This window comes from Arachis ipaensis, chromosome B7 (assembly GCF_059453495.1).
Source record: "Arachis ipaensis isolate K30076 ecotype BB chromosome B7, ASM5945349v1, whole genome shotgun sequence".
NCBI classification, from domain to species: Eukaryota; Viridiplantae; Streptophyta; class Magnoliopsida; order Fabales; family Fabaceae; genus Arachis; species Arachis ipaensis.
Window position 1 is genome coordinate 10,589,781 of NC_142442.1, and position 23,742 is coordinate 10,613,522.

At 41.3% G+C, this 23,742-nt stretch overlaps 1 protein-coding gene and 1 pseudogene across 1 annotated transcript; both read left to right on the forward strand.

Moving 5' to 3' along the window:
• Positions 1 to 16,935: 16,935 nt before the first annotated feature.
• LOC148550327 (uncharacterized) lies at positions 16,936 to 17,594 on the forward strand. The gene is made up of 2 exons (XM_088494432.1): positions 16,936 to 16,956; positions 17,031 to 17,594. Exons 1-2 carry the CDS (start codon positions 16,936 to 16,938, stop codon positions 17,592 to 17,594), a joined length of 585 nt encoding a protein of 194 aa, XP_088350558.1.
• A 9-nt stretch (positions 17,595 to 17,603) lies between these two features.
• LOC148550328 (protein FAR-RED IMPAIRED RESPONSE 1 pseudogene) lies at positions 17,604 to 18,196 on the forward strand (annotated as a pseudogene).
• The last annotated feature ends 5,546 nt before the right edge of the window (positions 18,197 to 23,742 follow it).

Genomic DNA, 23,742 nt, shown 5'->3' on the forward strand with positions numbered 1-23,742 from the left:
TTTTGATCCGGAAATAGAACGAACTTTGTTTCATATTAGACAAGCTCGGAGGCGGCTAAGATTTGGAAAAGGTGAAGAGGTTTTCACCACCTCAACCACCTTACTACAAGTGAACATTGAACCGTCACTCAAAGAAGGCATTAATCATACTCCCATCAATCTCACTAACAATTCTTCTTTTGTCTTAGGTACTAATACCATGGACGCTCCAAGGAGAGTTACCATCAAGGAAGCGGGTGCACCGGATTATGTCCTTCAACCCCTTCATGTAACTCACCCCAATTTGAATGCGAATTTTGAATTGAAGACCGCTTTGATCAATCTCCTACCCAAGTTTCACGGGCTTCCCGCACAAGACCCTATTCGACATCTCAAGGACTTCCATCGCATATGCTCAACTACTAGACGGGAAGGGTCCGATGAAGTTGCTATATAGTTGTTTGCTTTCCCTTTCTCTCTTGAGGACAAGGCCAAAGAATGGTTCTACACTCTCTCTAGTGAAGTCACCTCCGATTGGGACCTACTTAGAAGGGGGTTCTTGGATAAATTCTTAACCCCGGAAAAGATGGATAGGCTACGGAAAGAAATGTCTTGTATTATGCAAGGTGAGACGGAACCACTCTATGAGTATTGGGAACGGTTTCGCAAACTACTAGATGCGTGCCCTAATCACATGCTCGACACTCAAGTATTGCTTGGATACATATGTCAAGGGATGCGAGAGCAAGATAGAACCCTCTTGGACACTTCTAGCAATGGTTCTTTGTCCAAATATAAAACCGCGGAGGAGGCATGGCAACTTATTATTGACTTAGCCGAATCCAATCAACACATGAGGCGAAGAGTCAACCGTCCAAGGACCGTGAACGAGGTATCAACTAGTAGTGAAGCTACCGCTCTAACTCAATCCTTGAATGAGATGACATCCGTCTTGAGGCAACTCCAATTGAACCAACAACAACCACAACAACCTCAATCATATCAACAACACCCTCCACCATCTCAACAACACAACCAACAACAATTGGTCCCTCAAAGAGTATGTGGCATTTGCTCTTGCTACTCTCACTACACGGATGAGTGCCCAACCCTTCAAGAAGACAACACTTTGGCGGCCACCCATAATTTCTATGACCGCCCTAATCAAGGGTACTACCAAGGAGGTAATCCTAACCAAGGGCACCCTTATCAAGGAGGAGGCTACAACCAAGGAAGTGGACACAATAATCAAAATTGGAAAGACAATCATCAACAAGGGAATAGGGATAACAACAACAATGGAGGAGGTCAAAGATGGAATAACAACTCGCAAAATTTCTCACAAAACCGACCATACAACTTACAAAATCAACCATACAATCAACAAAACCCACAAAGAAACTACCAAACATATCAACCAGCACATCAAAGACCACCACCCAATCAATCACAAGCTCCTCAACTCACATATGCAACCACCCCCTCTAACCAAGATGAAACACTCCGGACCATCATCCAAGGCCAAAAGGAATTACAAAACACACTTGCTTCTGGCCTCACCGGCCTCACCTCTACATTACAAGCTCTTCTTGCACGCATGGACACACCATCGACCCCAACTCCTCAACCCCCAATCCAAAGTGTCATTCCCTCTCAACCTCAACCAAACCCAAAAGGGGGCATCAATGCCATCACCCTTAGATCCGGTACACAACTAAAAGAAAAGGAAGCAAAGGATCCAAGTCCTATCACAACCGCCCAAAGGGAAGAGAGAATAGATATAGAAGAGGTAGTGGAAGAGGAAACACCACAAGCCATAGTTGAGGAGGAAGCCCAACCAACAAGGGAGACAACCAAGGCCAAAAGAACCTTGGAAGAAGAAATTGCTCAACCACTTCCATTTCCAACACTTGCAAAGAAAGCAAAAAAGCGCATAGAACTCGACCCCAAAATGGTAGAAATGTTCAAGAAAGTTGAGGTAACCATCCCCCTCTTTGATGCCATCCATCAAGTTCCTAGATATGCCAAATTCCTCAAAGATTTATGCATAAACAAGGATAGAATTCTTGAATTGGAAACCATCCCATTGGGGAGTTCTATTTCCGCTTTGATGGGAACATTACCGGAGAAGTGTGATGACCCGGGCCCCTGTATGGTCACTTGCACCGTCAATGGAGTTCAATTTAGAGATTGTATGTGTGACCTCGGAGCATGTGTTAGCATCATGCCGCTCTCCGTTTACCGGGTATTGAAGTTGCCACCACTAAAAAGGTCGACGGCAAGATTTGTCCTAGCGGATAAAAGCATAATAACCGTAGCGGGTGTTGCGGAAGATGTATTGGTGGATATAAAGGGGTTGGTGTTTCCGATTGACTTCTATGTCCTTGAAATGCCGTCAAGCGAAACCGAGAGAGCATCATCTATCCTACTTGGAAGGCCCTTCTTGAGAACTTCTAGATTTAAGCTTGATGCTTACTCGGGGAACTACTCATTTGAAATAGATGGAAGAATTGTAAGCTTTAGCCTAGAGGAAGCAATGAAGCATCCACCGGAGAACCATTCTCTATTTCGGTGTGACCCAATCGATAACATAGTAGCCGAAGTGCATCTTGCAAGATTAGATGAGAAGTGCATGGTCAAAGAAGCAAATGAAGAGTCGAGCAAACTAAACACCACACACCATACAAACCATCCGGAAACTCAAACTTCAAAGAATGACAAGAAGATGGAATTGAAGCCACTACCACCTCACTTAAGGTATTCATACCTTGATGAAGCCCGAAAGCTACCCGTGATAATTGCTCAAGAGTTAACTCCTCAACAAGAAGAAAAATTGCTGAATGTATTGAGGAAAAACAAAAGGGCAATTGGGTGGAGTTTGACGGATCTAGTGGGAATAAGCCCCCAAGTATGCGAGCACCGCATATTCCTTGAAGAAGGAGCAAGATCGGTCTGACAACCTCAAAGGAGACTTAACCCAACCATTCTTGAGGTGGTGAAGAAAGAAGTCACTAAGCTACTTGAAGCGGACATCATCTATCCTATCTCGGATAGTGAATGGGTAAGCCCGGTCCAAGTAGTGCCAAAGAAGTCCAGAGTGACAACAATCAAAAACGAAAATGGTGAACTTATAGCAACAAGAGTGCAGAATTCTTGGAGAGTATGCATAGACTACCGAAGATTAAATGCGGCCACAAGAAAAGACCATTTTCCACTACCATTTATCGATCAAATGCTTGATCGGTTAGCCGGTAAATCATACTATTGTTTTCTTGATGGCTACTCCGGATACTTCCAAATTCATATTGCTCTAGAAGACCAAGAAAAAACCACATTTACTTGCCCCTTTGGAACGTATGCTTACAAGCGTATGCCATTTGGCCTATGCAATGCACCGGCAACGTTTCAAAGATGCATGATGAGCCTATTTGCGGACTTTCTAGAGCAATCGATGGAAGTTTTCATGGACGATTTTAGTGTGTATGGTGAGTCATTTGAGCATTTCTTAGGTAACCTTGAAAAAGTCTTAGAAAGATGCACCAAAACAAACCTTGTCTTAAATTTTGAAAAATGTCATTTCATGGTCAAACAAGGCATTGTTTTGGGACACATAGTATCAAAGGAAGGCATCTCCGTAGATCCGGCAAAAATAAATGTCATATCCAGTTTACCTTACCCCTCCTCCGAGAGGGAAGTCCGTTCTTTTCTTGGACATGCAGGATTCTACCGGAGATTCATCAAGGACTTTAGCAAGGTGGCCTTACCTCTCTCTCGATTACTACAAAAAGACACCGAATTTGAGATGAGCAAGGAATGTATGGAAGCATATGACAAACTCAAGGTAGCATTGACACAAGCCCCTATTGTACGAGGACCCAATTGGACTCAACCCTTTGAAATCATGTGTGACGCTTCGAATTATGCGATAGGAGCCGCGTTAGCACAACGCGAGGGTAAGATCCCCTATGTCATAGCTTATGCTTCCAAAACATTGGACGGAGCCCAATCCAACTACACTACTACCGAAAAGGAACTTCTAGCTATTGTTTTTGCTTTGGACAAGTTCCGAGCCTATCTTCTTGGTTCCAAGGTAGTAGTGTACTCGGATCACGCGGCACTAAAGTACTTGTTGGCAAAAAAGGAATCAAAACCGAGATTAATTCGTTGGGTGCTCTTATTACAAGAATTTGACTTGGAAATCAAAGATAGGAGCGGTTCCCAAAACCTAGTGGCGGACCATTTAAGTCGCCTCGAACACACAAAAGGCGACACCACTCCTATCAATGATTCCTTTCCTTTAGATGCTTTGCATGCAATCTCGGAAGTGGTTCCTTGGTATGCCCCAATAGCAAACTATTTGGTTTCACGCACTTTTCCTCCCAATCTCAACAAACACAAAAAGGATAAGCTGAAAAGCGAATCCAAATACTATATTTGGGATGATCCCTATTTGTGGAGGTGTGGAGCGGACCAAATAGTGCGACGGTGCATACCTCAAACCGAATTCCAAGCAATCTTGGACGCTTGCCATGCTTCCGAAGGAGGTGGTCACTACGGGCCCCAAAGAACGGCAAGAAAAATCCTTGATTGCGGATTTTGGTGGCCAACTCTTCTCAAAGATGCTTCCCTCTATTGCAAATCTTGTCCCCAATGTATTAGGTTTGGAGATATTTCCAAGAAGGACGAAATTCCCCAACAAAATATGCTTTTTTGCGAAATCTTTGACGTATGGGGAATCGACTTCATGGGACCATTTCCAAATTCCAATGGCTTTCTTTACATCTTGTTAGCCGTCAATTATGTGTCAAAATGGGTGGAGGCAATCCCCACCCGAACGGATGACGCTAATGTTGTGTATTCTTTTTTGAGGAACAATATCATTTGTCGCTTTGGCGCTCCAAGAGCAATCATAAGTGACCAAGAATCCCATTTTTGCAACAAAAGAATAGACGGCCTCATGAGAAAATATGGCATCATCCACAAAGTCGCCACGGCTTACCACCCTCAGACAAACGGCCAAGCCGAAGTCTCTAATCGGGAAATCAAGCATGTGTTAGAAAGGATTGTGAAGCCGAATAGGAAAGATTGGAGCATTAAACTCTCCGATGCACTTTGGGCCTATCGAACGGCTTACAAGACACCCATTGGCATGAGCCCCTTCCGGCTTGTATATGGTAAAGCATGTCACTTACCGGTGGAGATTGAACACAAAGCTTATTGGCCCGTAAAGGAGTGTAATATGAGCTTGGGTGGAGCCGGAGTAGAGAGAAAGCTTCAACTGGCGGAATTAGAATGTTTGAGATTGGAAGCTTACGACAACTCTAGACTCTATAAGGAAAAGTTGAAAGCCATCCATGACAAGAACATTAGGAGAAGAGAATTCCAACCCGGTGACCTAGTCCTTCTCTACAATTCAAGGTTGAGATTACTACCCGGAAAGCTTAGATCAAGGTGGGATGGGCCCTACCAAGTGGAGAAAGTAGAACCTTATGGAGTCTACCACTTGCGCCACCCATCAAGCCCGGACATCTTCAAGGTAAACGGGCACCGTCTCAAATTGTATCATGGTGAGCAAAGAAAGAACGCCAAGGAATTTGAAGTGTTCCTCTTGAGGGATGCAACTCTTGAATAAACACTCTAAGCTGCTGAAAGTCCAACTTAAGGACGTTAAACAAAAGTGCTAGGTGGGAGACACCCCACCATGGTAAGATCTTCCTTTGAGACTTGTACATAGACACTTGACTTCATGTTTGTTAGCTAGATTTTAATGATAACTCCCCTTCATTGTTGACTTCATTTGCTATAGTGCTTAAGTGGCTGTATGGAGGGGGGGTTTGAAATGTTGAAAATGGTGTAACCATTTGCAAATTTAGAAAAACCCACCCCTCGGCGCGTGCGCGCACATGGCGCGTCCGCGCACATGAGCGAAATCCGCCAATCGACGCGCAAGCGCATGGTGCGCGTCCGCGCCGATTGCCTTGTTTCCCCCTCTAGTACATTTTACAGAGAGTTAAGCCATTCTCAAGCCTACACTAAGCCACCAGCCCCGCACCTTTGCCGCGTGCGCGCACCTGGCGCGCACGCGTCCATACAAAGCGAGCACAGAATGCGCGCGCGCGCCACAGCCGCGCACGCGCCCTTTCATTCTGCACTCCTCTCTGGGCCATTTCACAGAGAGTTGAGCCCCCTCCAGGCCCCTTTCATGCCTGGGGCACAACCACGTGGACGCGTACGCGCACTGTGCGCGCGCGCGCCAACACACGCTAACGCAATCTCTGGTACTTCGTCCAGAGAGTTATGCCACCCCTGTGCCTCTCCTGTGCCCCCAGCCCAAGCGCATGGACGCGCACGCGACATGTGCGCGCGCGCGCCCCTAGTCACCTTACTCCCTGCGCGAGCGCGCACCGCGCGCGCACGCGCCGGTACTCGACGCCACCTTTAAGAAGGGCACACTTACCCCTTCATTCTCATTCCACTTCTCTTCTTCTTCCACATCCTTCTCCATCTCACAAGGTATTATACTAGGCCCCCTCTTAGTCCAATAATCTCTTGTGGTTCTTATTCATTTAGTTGCACCATCTTTTTGGTTCTTCTTCTCTCTTGTGGTCTTTGCTCTCCCCTCTCTTTCAATCCCATTCTTCATGGGCATCTAGGCCCCAAACTCACTTACATGAGTAGATGAATGGTGTTGCTTACTTTTCTTGCACTCAATATGCATTATAATCATTAATAATGGACTGTGGAAAGTTACATTGCTCTCATTTTCACATAATCACATACTACTTGAGGGATGCACACCAAGTGTTCGATGAAAGGCACACTTGAATTTTGGACTTATTGTGACTACCTTGCCTCTCAACCAATCACTTTTGAGTGCATCCCCACTTTCCACAAACCATTCATCCCCATTTATGGTCCCCAAGGGTGTGTGCTTCTCATGCTTCTTCCTTGCATGCTTAAACTACCCTTGCACCACATGAAAATTATTTGCCTTGCTCTTCACACATTATCCTAGTTACATGTTGCAGCTGTCATGTAACAAAGATACCCATATTTGATGGCATAACTTTCATTACATAGAGCTCATGTACCTCCACTTCTTTGGGTTTGATATTTTCCTTTCTTGCTTCCACAGGATGGTCATCAAAAAGGACAACGGGAAAGGCCCCAAGAAGTCAGCTTCCAATAAAGCACGCCAAGAACTAACGGCCAGGCCCCTCCTGAAGAAGACCAAGGGCCCCGTTGACGTTCTAGAGAAGGACAACCCTCCAAAGGATTCAAACAAGTTTCCCAACCGCTACTGCGAACTTGTTTACTCCAGAATTATTGAAAGAAATTACCATCCGGAACCCCTCCTAGTCTTACCGACGCACCTCAATCCGATTGTGATGCCGCAAATTGACCGGAGGCAATGGAGGTTCCTCTTGAGGCAACCAACGGAGGCCAATCTTGACACATTCCGCATGACCAGTGTGCCCATCATCAGGCTGAGATAGCCATCCATACCATGACTTTTGATTATGAGGCGCTTCGGCGCGTGATTGGGGTACCGGATGCTTCATGGGTTATGGATGCGGGCAACACCAAGCCAAAGGGGATGTTATTCACTCATTTGACTAGGGAGGCCAAGACTTGGCAGATGATCTTCGCCCACTACGTCCTGCCTACCACCCACTTTTCTGAGGTCCCCATGGAGATGCTTCTGCTGATCGGGTGTGTTATGGAGGGGAAGGATGTCTCCTTCCCTAGACTTATCCGACAGTGCATGTGGCGGGCGCATATTCGTGGCCTACTTCCATTTCCTACATTGGTCACGAGTATGGCAGCCTTAGCTGATGTCCCGTGGTCAGATGATGATGTGCGACCACCACCAGCTGATGCAGATGACAGGAAGGTTACTATCCCCTGGGGTGTTTGGGTGCACGAGAAGCCACCTGCTAGACGCCGCTCTCGGGCGAGAGCTGTCACCGGGACACCTTCACCACCAGCCCCTGCAGCTGGCCCATCATCTTCTACACCCACAGCTCCTTCACCATCTACAGGCCCTCCAGCAGCACCTGAGCCTACCTATCTTTTGGTCCAGCGTCTCTTCCGGTTCTTAGAGCGAGAGCGACACCATGTCAGACGCCGTTTGGATCGGATGGACCAGGCACTTATCTCCCTTGGCGCTGAGCTACCTCCGCTTCCCGATTCTCCGGCCTCCGATGAGCCGGATCATTAGGAGGAGGACGCGGAGGCGCCGGTTCAGCAGGATGCCCCTGACACTACAGAGCCACCTCAGACACAGGAGACTCAGCCGGTCCCACAGCCACAGTCAGAGCCAGAGCCTATCGTTGTACCTCCCACTGATCCTCCGGTTTAGCATCGAGGACGATGCTTGGTTTTAAGTGTGGGGAGGGCACCGGTAGCATTATTTGGGAACCGGTGAACTTTTCAGCCTAGTTATCCTATTTTGCACATCTTTGTATATATTTTGATGCATTCCTAGTTTGCTTTGGATACTTTTATTGCTTATTTTGGGATTTTAGATATTTTGATGCTTTTGGATTTTTAGATGTTTTGGACGATAGATTCCATACTTTTTAGTTGGATTCTTCTTTATACATTTTGTTTATCTTGTTTTTAGTTTGTGGTTGTGATTAGAAATCATGTTTTAAGTGAAACTTAGCCACCCTTTTTGCATAAGAAATTGGTTCTAAGTGAAAAAGAAAAGGGTGAACTAAGAAAATTTCTGAACTTTTCAATCACAACAATGCTTAGTCAAACATTGAGGTTTTTCAAGGAGTTTAAATATAGGGCATTAACCCAATTGATTGAAAAAGAATTTTTGAAACTTGCTTGAATTTCATACCTTGTGAAGCATGTATTGAATTGAGAACACAAGCTTGTGAGACTTGAGCCTATCGATGTAGTTACATTTTATAACCACTTACTTTCCATTCTTGTGTGAAATTGTTCTCTTTCCATGATTGTGATCCTTGATTTGCTTGATTCTATATATCCATTTATCTCTTGTGTTTGTGCATTTATATGATTGAGGCCATTCTTTCATTAGCCACTTACCCAAATAGCCAACCTTTTACTCTCCATTGTTAGCCAATTTTGAGCCTATGCTTAACCAACTCATTCTTATTTTAGCTCATTACAAGCCCAAGGCGGAAAACCAATGAAAAGTCCTTGCTTGGATCTTTGATTAGCCTAGACTAGTGAGAGTGTGTATTATTCAAGTTGGTGAGGCTTGGGAACATTAGATGGGATAAAAAGGGGCAATACACTTTTATGTTTAGGAATTGGGCACATATTCATGTATTGATCAAATGTAGAGACCTTATGCATTGATATTCCTGTATTTAGTTTGAAAGAATAAAAAAAAGAAAAAAAAATTATATATAAAAAAAAATAAATATGATGAAAAGAAAAGAAAAAAAATGTATATAGAAAAAAAGAAAAAAAAAAAAGAGAAAAGCAATAAAGGGGACAAAATGCCCAAAGTGAAGCTCAATAAGAATCAATGCATAGGTGTTGTGAATCAAATAAAGAAAATGCATGAGTATGTAAGAAAAAGTGAAGAATGGGTAGTTAGAATAGCTTGCATTTGTATAGGTCATTAAATAGGTTAGGTGGGAAAGCCTATGCTAATCAAAGATTCAAATCCTAGTCCACTTGACCATAAATGATCCTACCTTGACCCTAACCCCATTACAACCTAAATGAAAGACCTCATGATGAATGTATGCATGCATTGAATGAATGTTGATTGTTAGAAGAAAATCAAATTTTAGAAAACATGATTAGAAAGGAATTGAGTGAATTGACCCTTAAACACTCGAGTGAATAGAGCGGATACACATCCGGTGAGGGTTCAAAAGTTCAATCACATGTGCTCACCCATATTATCCATAATTTTGCAAGTTTGAACTCTTTTGACAATTCAATACAATTGTGGTTTGGACTTAGTCCTTATTACCTAGCTCTTGTGCTTACACAGGCTCTCTTCGGAATTGATTTGTTTGAACTAAGCATTTCCAATTGCTTTAGATAGTTGCATTTAGATAGGACTCATATAGTTTAGTTGCATTCAATAAATGTCATAACCCTTAGTTCCTTCTTATTTTAGCATGAGGACATGCTAAGGCTTAAGTGTGGGGAGGTTGACAAACCCCAATTTGACGGTTTGTTTTGCATTGAATTCAGAGTATTTTGATAACCTTTTATCACATTTAGCCCAGGAATTAGCATGATTTTGTTATCTCTCCCATATTCGTGCTTAAGTGTAAAAACATGCTTTCTAAGCCTTATTTTGATGAATTCTAGTTCTTCTTTGATTCCATAAGATGCCTTGAGGTGTTTGCTAGTGATTCCAGGATTGAAGTAGGCTAGGCATGGATCAAAGGAAGCATACAAGTGGAGAGAAGCATAAAAAGTCAAAGAAGCAAAGTCAGCCATGCACGCGCACGCGCACAAGGCGCTCACGCGCACATTGCAGAATCGACCAGGGACGCGCACGCGTACCATGCGCGCACGCGCCGATGATGGCACATGACCTCATTAATGCAACACGTGCCTGGCGATTTGAGAGGGTTTCTGAACCCATTTTTGGCGCCAAATTGCTAAGGGAAAGGAATAAAAGGATGAAGGATTAAGGGGAAGGTATAAGAACATCACAAGGGATGATCATCATCATTCCCAACCAACTAATCATTTTTTTAGTTTAGTTTAGTTTTGAGAGTTAGTTTCTAGAGAGAGAAGCTCTCACTTCTCTCTAGGATTAGGATTAGGGTTAGTTTAATAATCTTAGATCTAGACTTTAATTCATGCTTTCACCTCCTTCTACCTCTCAATTCTTTGTTGCTACATTCATTCTCCTTCTATTCCTTTGTTGTAATTTCCTTTATGTTGTTCTTATATTTTGTTGTAGATCTAGTATTGTTCCTTATACTTTCTTCCAATTCAATAAGAGGTAATTCATAATAATTGTTCTTCTTTGCTTTTCTATTGTTGATCTCTTGTTTTTGTAGTTGTAGATTCCTTTAATTCTTGCATTTAATAATGTTTACTCCTCTTGCACTTTATGTGTTTGTTGAAATGTCTCTTTTAGTTTTAGTATAGATTTTGTTCCTCTTGGCCTAGGTAGAGTAATTAGTGACACTTGAGTTATCTAATTCCTTTGTTGATTGATAATTGGAGAGATTGCTAATTGGTTTGGAGTGCACTAAAGCTAGTCTTTCCTTGGGAGTTGGCTAGGATTTGTGGCTCAAGTCCATTCATCCACTTGACTTTCCTTTAATTAGTAAGGGTTAACTAAGTGGTAGCAATGAACAATTCTCATCACAATTGAGAAGGATAACTAGGATAGGACTTCTAGTTCTCACATCTTGCCAAGAGCCTTTTATAGTTTTTAGTTTATTTTCATTGCCATTTACTTTTCATGCTCCTTATCCAAAACCCCAAAATAACTCATAACCAATAACAAGACACTTTATTGTAATTCCTAGGGAGAACGACCCGAGGTCCAATACTTCGGTTTATAAATTTTAGGGGTTTGTACTAGTGACAAACAATCTTTTTGTATGAAAGGATTATTGTTTGGTTTAGGAACTATACTTGCAACGAGAATTCATTTGTGAAATTCTAAACCATCAAAAATCCGTTCATCAGCTGGTGATAACTCGATTCGGCATCCCAGAAGCCGTTGTCTCTGATAACGGGACGCAGTTCACTGATAAGAAGTTCGTGGAGTTCCTCACCGGTCTGGGCATAAAGCAGAAATTCTCCTCCGTAGAGCATCCCCAGACGAACGGCCAAGTTGAGGCCGCAAACAAGGTCGTATTGCTGGGCCTCAAGAAGCGGCTGGATAATAAAAAAGGTGCATGGGCCGACGAACTCACCTCAGTTCTCTAGTCTTACCGAACAACCGAGCAGTCACAGGAGAAACCCCTTTCTGCCTGACATACGGGGTGGACGCAATGATACCCGTAGAGATCGGCGAGTCGAGCCCACGATTACTTCTGAAGGGAGTAGAGGAAGCTGTAGAAAAGGACCTAGTAGACGAGGCTAGGGAGATGGCCCATTTGTCAGAAGTAGCACTAAAGCAAAGAATGGCCTTACGCTACAACACCAAAGTGCTCAGGAGAGAATTTGAACAAAATGACCTCGTCCTGCAACGCAACGACATCGGGCTGCCGACTCAAGGGGAAGCTAAACTGGCGGCAAACTGGGAAGGCTCTACAAGGTCAAAGAGGTGATTGGCAAGGGCGCCTACAAATTGGAGAAGCTCGATGGCAAGGAAGTGCCGAGAACTTGGAATGCAGGTAACTTGAGAAGATTTTATTCTTAGCTCAAACACGCTGATTAGACTATCTGATGAGCTCAGTGATTTACTTTTGTTAAGTACTTATCATGGCAATAGACTTGTTTAACTTTCGATTAATGTTTACTTGTCAAAATTACTTTCCCATTTACTTTTCCCCATTTATGCTTCCCACGACAACAAGTTCTTTATAATACATGTTAAACGGGACAACGATACGGTGCCTCGGGACTGATCACCCCGGGAGCCAACTAAGTTAATGCCATAACAAACAGCTACAGTAATAGTAAAGCCACGACTTGGCTTCGCCAAATTACTAACACAACGGTAAACAAATACGGGCGACAAGCCAATACCAATAAAACGGTAATAAAAAAGAACGAAAATGCTCTACCAGATAAGCAGAGAAAGATGATAATCACAAGCCGACCAAGCGACTACTAAAATATATCAAAAAGTTAGTTCCACAAGTTCTACAACAAAATCACAAACTCCATATAAAGGTACAAGAGATCATTTCTTGGGCATGTCGACAATCTTGCCATCCTTGATTGTTTTAAAGACCCCAATAGCCGATGTGTCGAAGTCAGGGGCCACGATCTTCACCTGGGCTTTAAGAGCCTCTTCAGTCATCATTATGGTGCTTTTTCCCTGCTTCACGGTCTCTTTGTACTTCTTCTTAAACTCCTCAACTTCGGCCTGAGCAGTCTTAGAAGACGAGGCGGCCGCATCGCGTTCTTTCTCCAAAGCAGCCACCCGACCCTGTGCCGCGTTGAGCTGACTCTCCAAGGTCATCTCCCGCTCGGTTAGTCGGGAAACAGTCGCATCAGAGGTCTTCAACTTTTCCTCGGCAGATTTGGCCTTCTTCTCGACAGCTTTAAGTTTTTTCTCTGCTTCGGACAACTGCTCCCGAAGTGTTTCCACTTCAACCTTGAATTTGTTATTGGCTTGAACAGAAGCCTCGAGTTTCCTCTGCACAGACTGCATCCCCGACAACTCAAACTCGGCCATCTGGGCTATGGCGGCGCCTCGAAGAAGAGTGCGATACATCCACCTCGCCTAACCAGGAAGGTCGGAACCATGGAAATATTCCTCCGTTCCGGGAAGCAACTGGGAGTCTATAAAGTTCCCGATATCGAAATTCCTCTCCATCACGGTGAGGGCTCCTTCAGGGCTAGAGGACGACTTAAGCCTTTTGGGGTTGTGAATAACCTTCATGTCATCCTCCTCGGCTTGTGGATTGGAGGTCGCACCCCCAGTATCGACCACCTCCTCGCGAACAGGAGAGACATGCGCCTCGTCCACGTTGCGGTCCGGCATCTCGACGTCATGGGGTGGAGACTCCACCTTGCTCTTGTCCTCAAGTGGGGCATCCGACTTCCCGGCCGTTTCTCCATCGCTCTCCTCCAAAAAAGTCTTGTACAAACTCTCAAGTCCTGTCACTTCGGCAGACATTCCCACTACAACAAAATAAGCAAACAGGTTAGTCGTGAAATCGGCGTAACAAATCAAAGCAACAGTAACGCAAGAAATACAAGTTAGGGCTACTCACAAATATAATTTTTGGCGACCTCCCGGTCATCCATAAGAAGGTGGGGATTTACATGGTTTCTCCCAAAAATGGCTAACAACACGTCGGCAATCTTTTTGTCCACAGCGGACATTCCCTTGTAAGTCACCTTAATAAAGGTGTTGGACCCCGCCCCGAAACTCCAATACGTCGGGATGAGGCGTTCCCCTTCTAACGACAGCCAGAAGGGATGGTGGCCTTTGACTGGACGCACCTTAAAATACTTGTCTTTATACCCATGGTAAGAGTCCTCGAACAAGCCAAAAATCCTCCGACCCTGGACAGATCGGAAGGACATGAACCCTTTCCTCGCTTTCCCTTCTTTGGAAGGATTCGTGAGGTTGAAGAAATAAAGGAAAACGTCGACAGACACCGGCAACTCTAAGTATTCACACACCATCTCGAAACAGCGGATGGAAGCCCAACTGTTCGGATGCAGCTGCGATGGCGCCACGGAGATCCGGTTAAGGAGCTCCATTTGAAAAGAAGAAAAAGGAATACGAACCCCCACTTGGGTGAACATTGACTTGTAAAACCAAATCTAATCGGCAACTCGGGGAGAGTTGAAGTTGAGTTCGTATAGCCGTTCGTTGGGGGCGGGAACGAAAACTTCGTAGTTGGCCTCCTCGTCAGACCCGCCGCACAAGTACTCGGCTTGGCTGAACTCGGTAAGCTCCTCCTCGCCCATCTGGTTCGGGGAGTCTTTTACGTCGGAGGTCACCCAAGCGTACGGGTCGTAACCCGTGTTGGAGGTGGAAGCTCGTGAGACGATGCGAGGCATACCTACAGTGGGGGCACCACTCGGTTAGTCTACGAGGTCGGGAGTTTGGAAAAGGCTCAGAAACTACATTTATCCTATTCAATAACTAAAATTAAGCATGGCCGAAGCAGATTCCAAGTAAAGGCCTAAAAAGCTAATGCCTTGGAATGGTAACCCCCCTAACGCACCTACTTAACGCTAAGGTCATCCAGCACACAAATTAAACCAGAAAAGCAACATGCATACAGAAGAATTGATAATGAAGATAAAATGAACATGAAACAGACGGCAGGGATGAATGCTTACCAGAATTGATGGTGATGATTCGAAAAGGAGTGAAAAGGGGCAAATGCACAAGGACGCAGGAATGACAGCAGGAAATTTGGAGAGGAGAAGACACAGATGGGAAGAACAAGAGAATGAAATGGAAGCAAAGTGGAAAACTAATTAGGGATTAAGAAACTGACTCAAAAGGCGCGAAAGGCGAAGGGCAAAATAGACTTTGCACGTAGGGTATTGAAATAACCCATTATGAGCATTTAATGCCTAGCGCGAAGAACAAGGCGACGAACGGTTATCCCCAGCAACAAACAGACACGCGCACAAGAGGCATGTCCCCTCCACGAGTGGCCGACCTAACAACAACGCTCAAAGAATGACATAACACGCCAAGCAACAACCCTCACGGCCATTGCTGGCGCGTTGGGGTACTGTTACGGCCTGGCCAGAACAGCTTGTGGACCGACCCGACCCATAGACCACCTGACCCAAATGGTCGGGTGCGAGACGCTCAGCCTCCGACCCGGACAGGTGTCCTTGACAACTCTCCACTACAGCTGTATGAGAAAGGTTCGAGGAAGGTAGGTCTGCTCTTGCGGGACCCACTTCTGACAAAGTATATATGGGGAGGGTCCTACCCCTCCCCCAAGGTACGACACACATCACTTTATCCCTTTTTTGCCTGCACACTCAACTGACTAGAGCGTCGGAGTGTCTTTGCAGGTGACACCCCCTCCACACGAAGAGCTCGGGACGTCGGCTACTTCAGCTTCACCCCTTATGACTCGGAACCAGGCCGCACCCCACCTATCAACCCGAGGATTCTTTCCGAACTGTCCAGTATCCGACTTACCGAACAGTTAGTAATTTCAAGTTGATGATTTTTACTTTTCTGTTATAAGATCAATGTGAAATCTGTTGAGAACTGACTAGTAATATGGGTTGGATCTTTTAACACTTATTAGTGTCGAGAGGAAAATCTTTAACCAAAGTATAGATTTACTTTGTTTTTCATTTATGCTCTATGGCAATTTAATATTAATTTTAATGAGCAATAATGTTTAGAATATATAAAAATCAGTTAAAATAGTCTAAATTTACTTTATTTAATATTTATTAATTGTAAATGTTAAGTAAAATAAATTTAAACCTTTTTTTCTAATTTGGACTGTAATTTAACGTAATTTTATTAAATATGAATACTTAATCATTTAAAACTTAGATTTGATTTTTACTTGGATTTCTCTTTTACTATGTTTTGGGGTTTGCACTTTGCAGATCTAACTTTTCTATCATGGTATTCTATCTTTAATTTTTATTTTTAACTTTCATTTTAGAAATATTAAAAGAACTTTAAGAAAGGCAAAGATATTAGCTTATTAGGGAAAGCCAACACATAAATTTACTCTTGTCGCATTCTTCATTGCTTACAATTTATATCAATGTATAATCCAACTTAGAAAACTATTGGAAAAGCTTTACATCCATGTAAAAAATACATGAATGTTATTCAAGTAACTTCTTTCATTCGCGCGTTCCCTTACCCCACAGTCGTTTGTTATACACGCACCTCGTATAACGTATATAACATAAACCTTTCCTTCGTAATAAACTTTTTTGAACGTAAACCTTTCTCAACGTAAACCTTGTTCTCTTCTCGCGTTTTCCTTCTTCTTCTTCTTCTTCTTCTTCTTCTTCAACCTATCTCTGCGTTATGGATCTGGATTGACTTTGACGTAATTAGCTTCGTCGTTCTTCTTCTTCTTCTTTGTTTTTTTCTTCGATCTGGAATTTTGAATTGAAATAATGAATGAATCAACTTCAAATCAGTTGAATGAGTGCGATTTGGATTATTCTTTGGAAACGCATCAATTTGATGAGGTTTGGATTATTGAATTTTGAATCGAATTCAATGGAATGCAATTGCTAGTTTTATTTGAATTGAATTGAATAGACGGAGGTGATCTAAATCTGAATTGAATTGAATTGATACTATGTAAATTGTAGACAGAGTTGTTTCGAATTTGGTTTTGTATGATGGATTATCTTTCGTTTACTGTTAGTAACCTTTCGGTTCGGTGAGTATCAAAGAATTGTTTCACTGTTAATGACTTTTTTGGTTTACCGTGCAGACCAGCTGTGTTGTGGATGAAAGATTTGTCCCAAAGGTGGAGATGATTTTTGAGACACTAGAAGAAGCTGCAAAGTTTTATAAACATTATTCCAAACTTGCCAGTTTTTCTACCAAAATAAGGAACACGACTCGGGATGGCGACAAAATTAAGAATCAACTAATTGTATGCACCAGAGAGGGGAGGTGGAAATCCAAGATATCTCCAACTTTGAAGACAAACCCCTCAGCTGTGTTAAACTGTCCAGCCAGGATTTATGTACACATAATGAAGGACGTCGGTGTTTGGACAATTTTAAAAGTTGTTCTAAATGACTCACGTCCTTGCTGTTCAGAATGGGCAGAGATGCTCAAACAACACAGAGAGCTTAGCATGTTTATGCACCGCACCATTGAAACCCATGAGGAAGCCGAAATCAGACTGAGCAAAACTTACCAATCATTTGTGGTAGCAGCTGGCAGCCACCGTGAACTAGGTTTTATAGAAAAAGACGTGAGAAATTACATCACAAGGGAAGTACGGAATATTTTCAAAGAAGACGATGCCAAAGAATTTGGGAAGTAACTAGTAAGAATGAAAGAGAAGAACCAAAATTTCTTCTCCGAGCTCAACCTTAAAGGCGATCAGTGCATTAAACATGCATTCTGGGCTGATGCAAGAAGCAAGGCTGCATTTGAGTATTTCGGAGACGTGGTTTCATTTGACACCACCTATAATACAAACATGTATTTCGCTCAGTGATATATATTTTCATATTCTGTGAATGTATATATTTTGGTTCACCACGGTTTAAGTGTGCTTATTTATGCAGGTACAATTTGGTTTTAGGTTCTTTTATTGGCGTGAATCACCATGGCCAGTCTACACTTCTTGGATGTGCGCTGATAAAAAATGAGGACATTCAATCATTCAAATGGCTATTTGAGTGTTGGTTACATTGCATGGGAGGGAAGGCACCAAAAGGCATTCTTACTGATCAATGCGCATCGATTCATAGGGCAATTGAGCTATGCATGCCAACAACAATTCATCGCTGGTGTATCTGGCACATCATGAAGAAGATCCCAAGCAAACTAAACGGCTACAAGGGACACATTGATATTGAACAAAAGATGAGCCATGTTGTTTGGAACTCGTACACAAAAGATGCATTTGACAGAAACTAGAACGATTTCCTCACAAAATATGGCCTTGGAGGCAACAAATGGCTTTCGGGTAATTGAGGTTTCAATTCGAATTATTTTCATGCACAAATCTTTTTTTTCTCAAAGCATGCATTGTTTTCGGTTCACCACACCTTATGGGTTCGGTTTGTTTTGCAGAGCTGTACAAGGATCGGCATATCTAGATTCCAGTTTACTTGGATCACCACTTCTAGGCCAGGATGAGAAACACACAAAGGAGCGAGAGCATGCATTCATTTTTCAACAAGTTCATCACACGGAATAGCTCCTTGAGATAATTTATGAAGCAATACGATAATTGCCTAGCAAGCAGAGAGAGAATTCGATGCTGCAGATTTTCACACCGTGATACCGTGCGCAACAAAATCAGCAATAGAGGCACAGTTTCAGCATGTATATACCCATGAGATATTCAGGGAAGTTCAAGCTCAATTCAGAGGTAAAGTGAACTGTATCACAAGATCAATGCATTCCACCCTAGGTTTCACAACATATGAAGTCATAGAGTAGGTTTCCAACTCCACATTCAACAAGTTTATTATCACCTACGATTTAGTATCACGAGATTTAAAGTGCCATTGCTTTCTGTTTGAGTCTAGGGGCATATTGTGCCGCCATTCCCTAAGCATCCTAAGCTTTGAGCGGGTGGATAACATGGCACCGAAATACATATTGGAACGCTGGAGCAAGAACATAAAGAGGAGGCATACACACATCAAGAGCAGCCAAGATGAACCTCTACTGGAGCTGAGAAGTAAGAGATTTGATGAATTGGTATTTCGGTCGCACAATATATGTGAATTTGTATCCGAGTCTGAAGAGTTGACCAGAATTCTGCACTGAGCATTTGACAAGGTCATGGCGGAGATGGAAGAATATCAAGAGAGAAGCAAAGGAAAAAATTTGTTAACCTACGAAAAAGTGACATTAAGCAATGTGAATGACCTTCAAAGCCCACCACGTGTCAAAACAAGAGGTTGGCCCAAGAACATACTTGGATCAAACCTAGAAAAAAGACAGCTCCAAGCGAGGTAAACTTGACTTGCTTTTGATTAGTTAAAAATTCAATTGTTCATTTTGCTAATATAGAATTAATTATGTCTTTTGTAGTTGAACCTTTTAGACTCCGCATCATCTATTCAGTCAAGCTCCACTCTTTACAATGCACCAGATATGAATTATCCAAGAGAGGATTGTACAAGTTTTTATTAATGTAAATTTTTGTTCACCCATGAGCAAATTTCGGTTCACCATGGTTATAGCAGGGTTAATTTCTGACTGTTGTTAGTGTTTAATGAATAGTCACTTTTTTTGTGAAATTCTATATCGATATATGCAATTTTTCGATTCGTTTAGTGTATTAATTTCTAATTTGAATAATTAGAATTTGTCTTAAGAAACGGGAATCAAGTGTAGCGCTAGTTACATTTTTCGTGTGATTAATTAAACAAAAATTATTAAAAACATCTAAAAGAGTAACATAAATATTTTTAACTTAGGGTTCAGGCTTAGGATTCAGGGTTCAGGGTTTAGGGTTTAGAGTTTAAGGTTTAGGGTTTTAGGGGTTTAAGATTCAGGGTTCAGGGTTTGATGATTAGGGTTTAGGGATTAGGGTTTAGGGTTTAAGGTTTAGGGTTCAAGCTTCAGGGTTCAGGGTTTAGGGTTTAGGTTTTGGGTTTAGGGTTTAGGGTTTAAGATTTAGGGTTTTAGGGGTTAGGGTTCAGGGTTTAGGGGTTTAGAGTTTAGGGTTCAGGTGTTTAGGAAACTGAATTCTGATAGAAACATTTTTTAGTAATTAGCTCTCAGAATTTCTGTACAGTGTGTTTGCATCTTTCGGTTCAGCTACTGTATAAGTTTCGGTTCACTATATTTTTTGGTGTTACTAATGTATTGGTAAATACACTGATTGCAATCATTGAGAACCTGGAATAAAACAGCAGCCAGACAATTCTAAGAGATTTATAAATTAACATCTCAGATGAGTACATTGAATACATTGAAAAAAGTATTGAGATATACATCAATATTCACATTACTACATTAATATTCACATATAAATATTGTCAAATACAACCAGTGAATTACACTATATCCTATTTACTATCTAAATCCCTAGTTGTGAATTCACAATAAGGGCTAGAGAGGGCAGCAGATGGCTTTGGCAGTCTTATTGCTTCAGATTCCCAAATCACTTGCTCTCTGAGTTTATTCATTTCATGCAACAGAAGATTTGGACCATATTGGTATTTGAAGTCATCAATCTCTTTCTACATTTCAATTGAAAGGAGATTAGTTACATAAGAAATGAACCCAACTGAAATAAAAAAAGAAAGAAGTTTATTAATTTTAGAAAGTACTTACTTGTGTCCAAGCTCTATATTTATATCTCTTCCCACTTTTGATCTTTTGTGGATCAATTGTTTCGAGCCATTTCATGACATATATTCCACAATCATAGCTATGCAAGAATTGAGTATAATATGATTAATATTATACAAAATAAAATACATTAAATATAGCACTATAGAAGAGAAAGATTCTTACTTTGTACGTTGACCATTCAGTTGGATATACTCTGCTTCTTTTCTCAGTCCATCTTCTATTAAGGGTTCGCCCTAGCATAAACCCTCATCTGAGAAATTATTAATCCCTGAAAGGGACACAAAAATTAAAAAAAAAAGCATCAATAGTGAATTGAACTCATTTCATGTACTAAATTATTTGAATAATTTACAAGAAAAATAACTTACAACAAATTTATTTAGCATCACTCTTGATTCAGGTATATATTTTTTCGGCTTATTGATAGGGTTAAGCACGTAGAATTTCTTTTTCTTGACATCAACAATCCACAACCACCAATGAGCTCCGTTGCAAATTGGTACAAATAGCTGAATTGTGGGTAAATGATAGAATATTTCAGTAGAAACAAATAACAAAATGAGAGAATTATTGAAGACTTTTTAGAAATTACAACTTACAAATGGATGTGAAGCAAGTTTTCTTTTGTCAAGAAACTGGCGGTAGTGGACATAATGCTCAATATCAAACCGGTATGTCTTGTTTGTCGTTTTATCAATGTACTCCATGCCATGTGTTCTCAACATAAAATTCTGCAAAATGAAGATTAGTTAAATTAAATTCCCACCGAATCGAACACAATTCATATGCTGACTATGACGTGAAAAATATTCAATCATGAAGAAAAAGGTTTTCTTCATGCAAAAGAACTCAATAGACCACATAAGAATCAGGTGAATCAATATTAACATTTTGATTGAACTGAACAGGAATCAGTAGTGAATAAGAAATTTATCTTACCACAATATCTAGCGGCACAATGTATATTTGTTCCTGATACCGCCGAACTTTGATTTGGTTGAGAATCATGCTATGTATATTGACAACCTACACGAAAAAAAGTTATGAGATATACTGTATAAGAGTGTTTAGAAAAATTATTATTGTTAAATCAATTGGGAAAGAATTTACCGAGGCATGCACTTATTCTCCGGACATTAGAGACATGAAATATTCTCTTAACCCCTCATAAAGCGCCTCATGTTTCAAGACAAATATTGCATCATATTTGTTGCTACTATCTTCTGTCTTTTTTACATGTGTCATCCAATGATAACACTTTTCGATCAACTCCTCTGAGATTTTTATTTTTTTCTGGAGTTTTTAAAACTGTAGCAGCTGGCAAGGGTGTCTCAGAAGTTGTTGCCGTCACTCCAGCATCTACCACCGCCTCTGCTAGGACTTCAAGCTGTGAAACAGGCGGCTCAGAGGGATCAGTTGATTGAGATGCTGGTGGACTTATCCCAAGGTTAAAGGAAGGCATATCATCTTTCCTTTGGCGAGGTTGCTGTTCTTCTTCGATAGAACTACTGCATTAAACAGATAACACTTCAAAAATAACTCATTTAAATTAATAAAAAGAACTTTTTTTTTTCAACTTACTCATCATCAGAAATTTCATAGAAATGGTCATCTTTCAATAATTCTTTAATAACAGAACTCGTAAGAGAGAACGCAGGTTTTGGCTCTGTTTTCTTCGATGAAGATATCTTGACAGCCTGCTTTTTAGGTTCCGAAGGACAGCTATAAGAAACAGAAGAGATAAAACTTACAATTAAAACATGTAATGAAGCGAAATTATTGGGATTTGTATAAGCAGTGAAACTTACACATTAACATCTACTTCTTCTTCCGATTGTTGCACTGTTGCTTTTTTGCTGGGCTGGTGTTGTGGTTCCAAAGGGCTACTGCATTAATAGATGTTGAAGTGATTTAAAATACCCCTAAATCCTAAACACACTATCTATCAAGTGATTTAAAATAACTAAATCCACTGAACCTAAAATAAGCAATGTGGTGAATAATGGTAAAGTTTACAATTCAGGTTGTTGTTGTTGTTGATGTTGTTGTTGTAGGGATGCTGTATTAAACGGCAAATATTTCAGTAATGATTTAAAATTAGCAAGCCACAGAACCGAACAAGATTCATGTGGTGAATAAATATTTATAAACTTACTCTTTATCAGAGGTTTGTTGTGTTTGACTTTCGGGAGGGATATAGATAAATTCATCATTGATCTACTCTTCCTGAAGTGAAGTTGGAAGAGACAATGTAAGAGGATTTCTAATGAATGTAAACAAAGAAGAAGTTAATGTTGAATAATTATAATTTGTTCTAAGAAATGGGAATGCACACATTGAAAAGCTCACATGTTCAAAGGTTCAAAATGAGTTTCTTGTTGAACCAGAATAATTTGTAGCTCAGAATTGGGTGTAGCACTAGTGACATTTAAACACATTTTCTGTGAGATTAATTAAACAAAATTTAATTACCTAAATCTGATAGAGTAACATAAATACTTTTAACTTACACTAGTGGACTTTTTAAAGTCTTTCTTGGATGAATTTTTTTTTTCTAAAATATTTTACCGTGGATTATGGGGTATTTTTCCTAAAAAAAAGATACAAATTAAAATTAGAAACTAAGATTAAAAGCAGAGGTCTAGAAACACATCAAATTCATTTTTGAAAACCACTAAACCGAAAGTAAAGAGTGCAACGAATCTGGTATTGTCTTGGGCATTTACAGACGGTGCGCAGCTTCCCTGAGTCTGCAAGACTGGTTCACTTTCCAGATTTATAGTTGGTAGTCTAACCAAGATAAATAAGTATTATTAATTGAATCTAGAGGAATTACAAAAGGTTCTAGCAAAAGTAAGCAAAGAAACGAAAAAAACTTGGCATAAGAAATTGAATCTTACGTCTGAGAGGATTCATTTCGTTCCTCTGTTGAGGCAAACTGATCCGGAGTAATGTGTGTTGACTGAGCTCCATCATTTCTTTTTTTTTATCTTTTTTCTCTTATCGTCTCCAAGGCTTGCCTTCTTCTTTCTGCAGCATTATCTTTTTTTTGTTCAGTTCTGAAAGTTCATAAAATAAGTATCAACACACCTAAAATGAAAGTATCAATAAAAGAAAATCTGATTCGAGAAACTTACTCCCTGTTA

Coding starts and splice junctions, on each gene's coding strand:
- LOC148550327 (XM_088494432.1), top strand. CDS start 16,936: ATGGATTATCTTTCGTTTACT. Junction 16,957..17,030: donor TGGATTATCTTTCGTTTACT/GTTAGTAACCTT, acceptor TTTACCGTGCAG/ACCAGCTGTGTTGTGGATGA.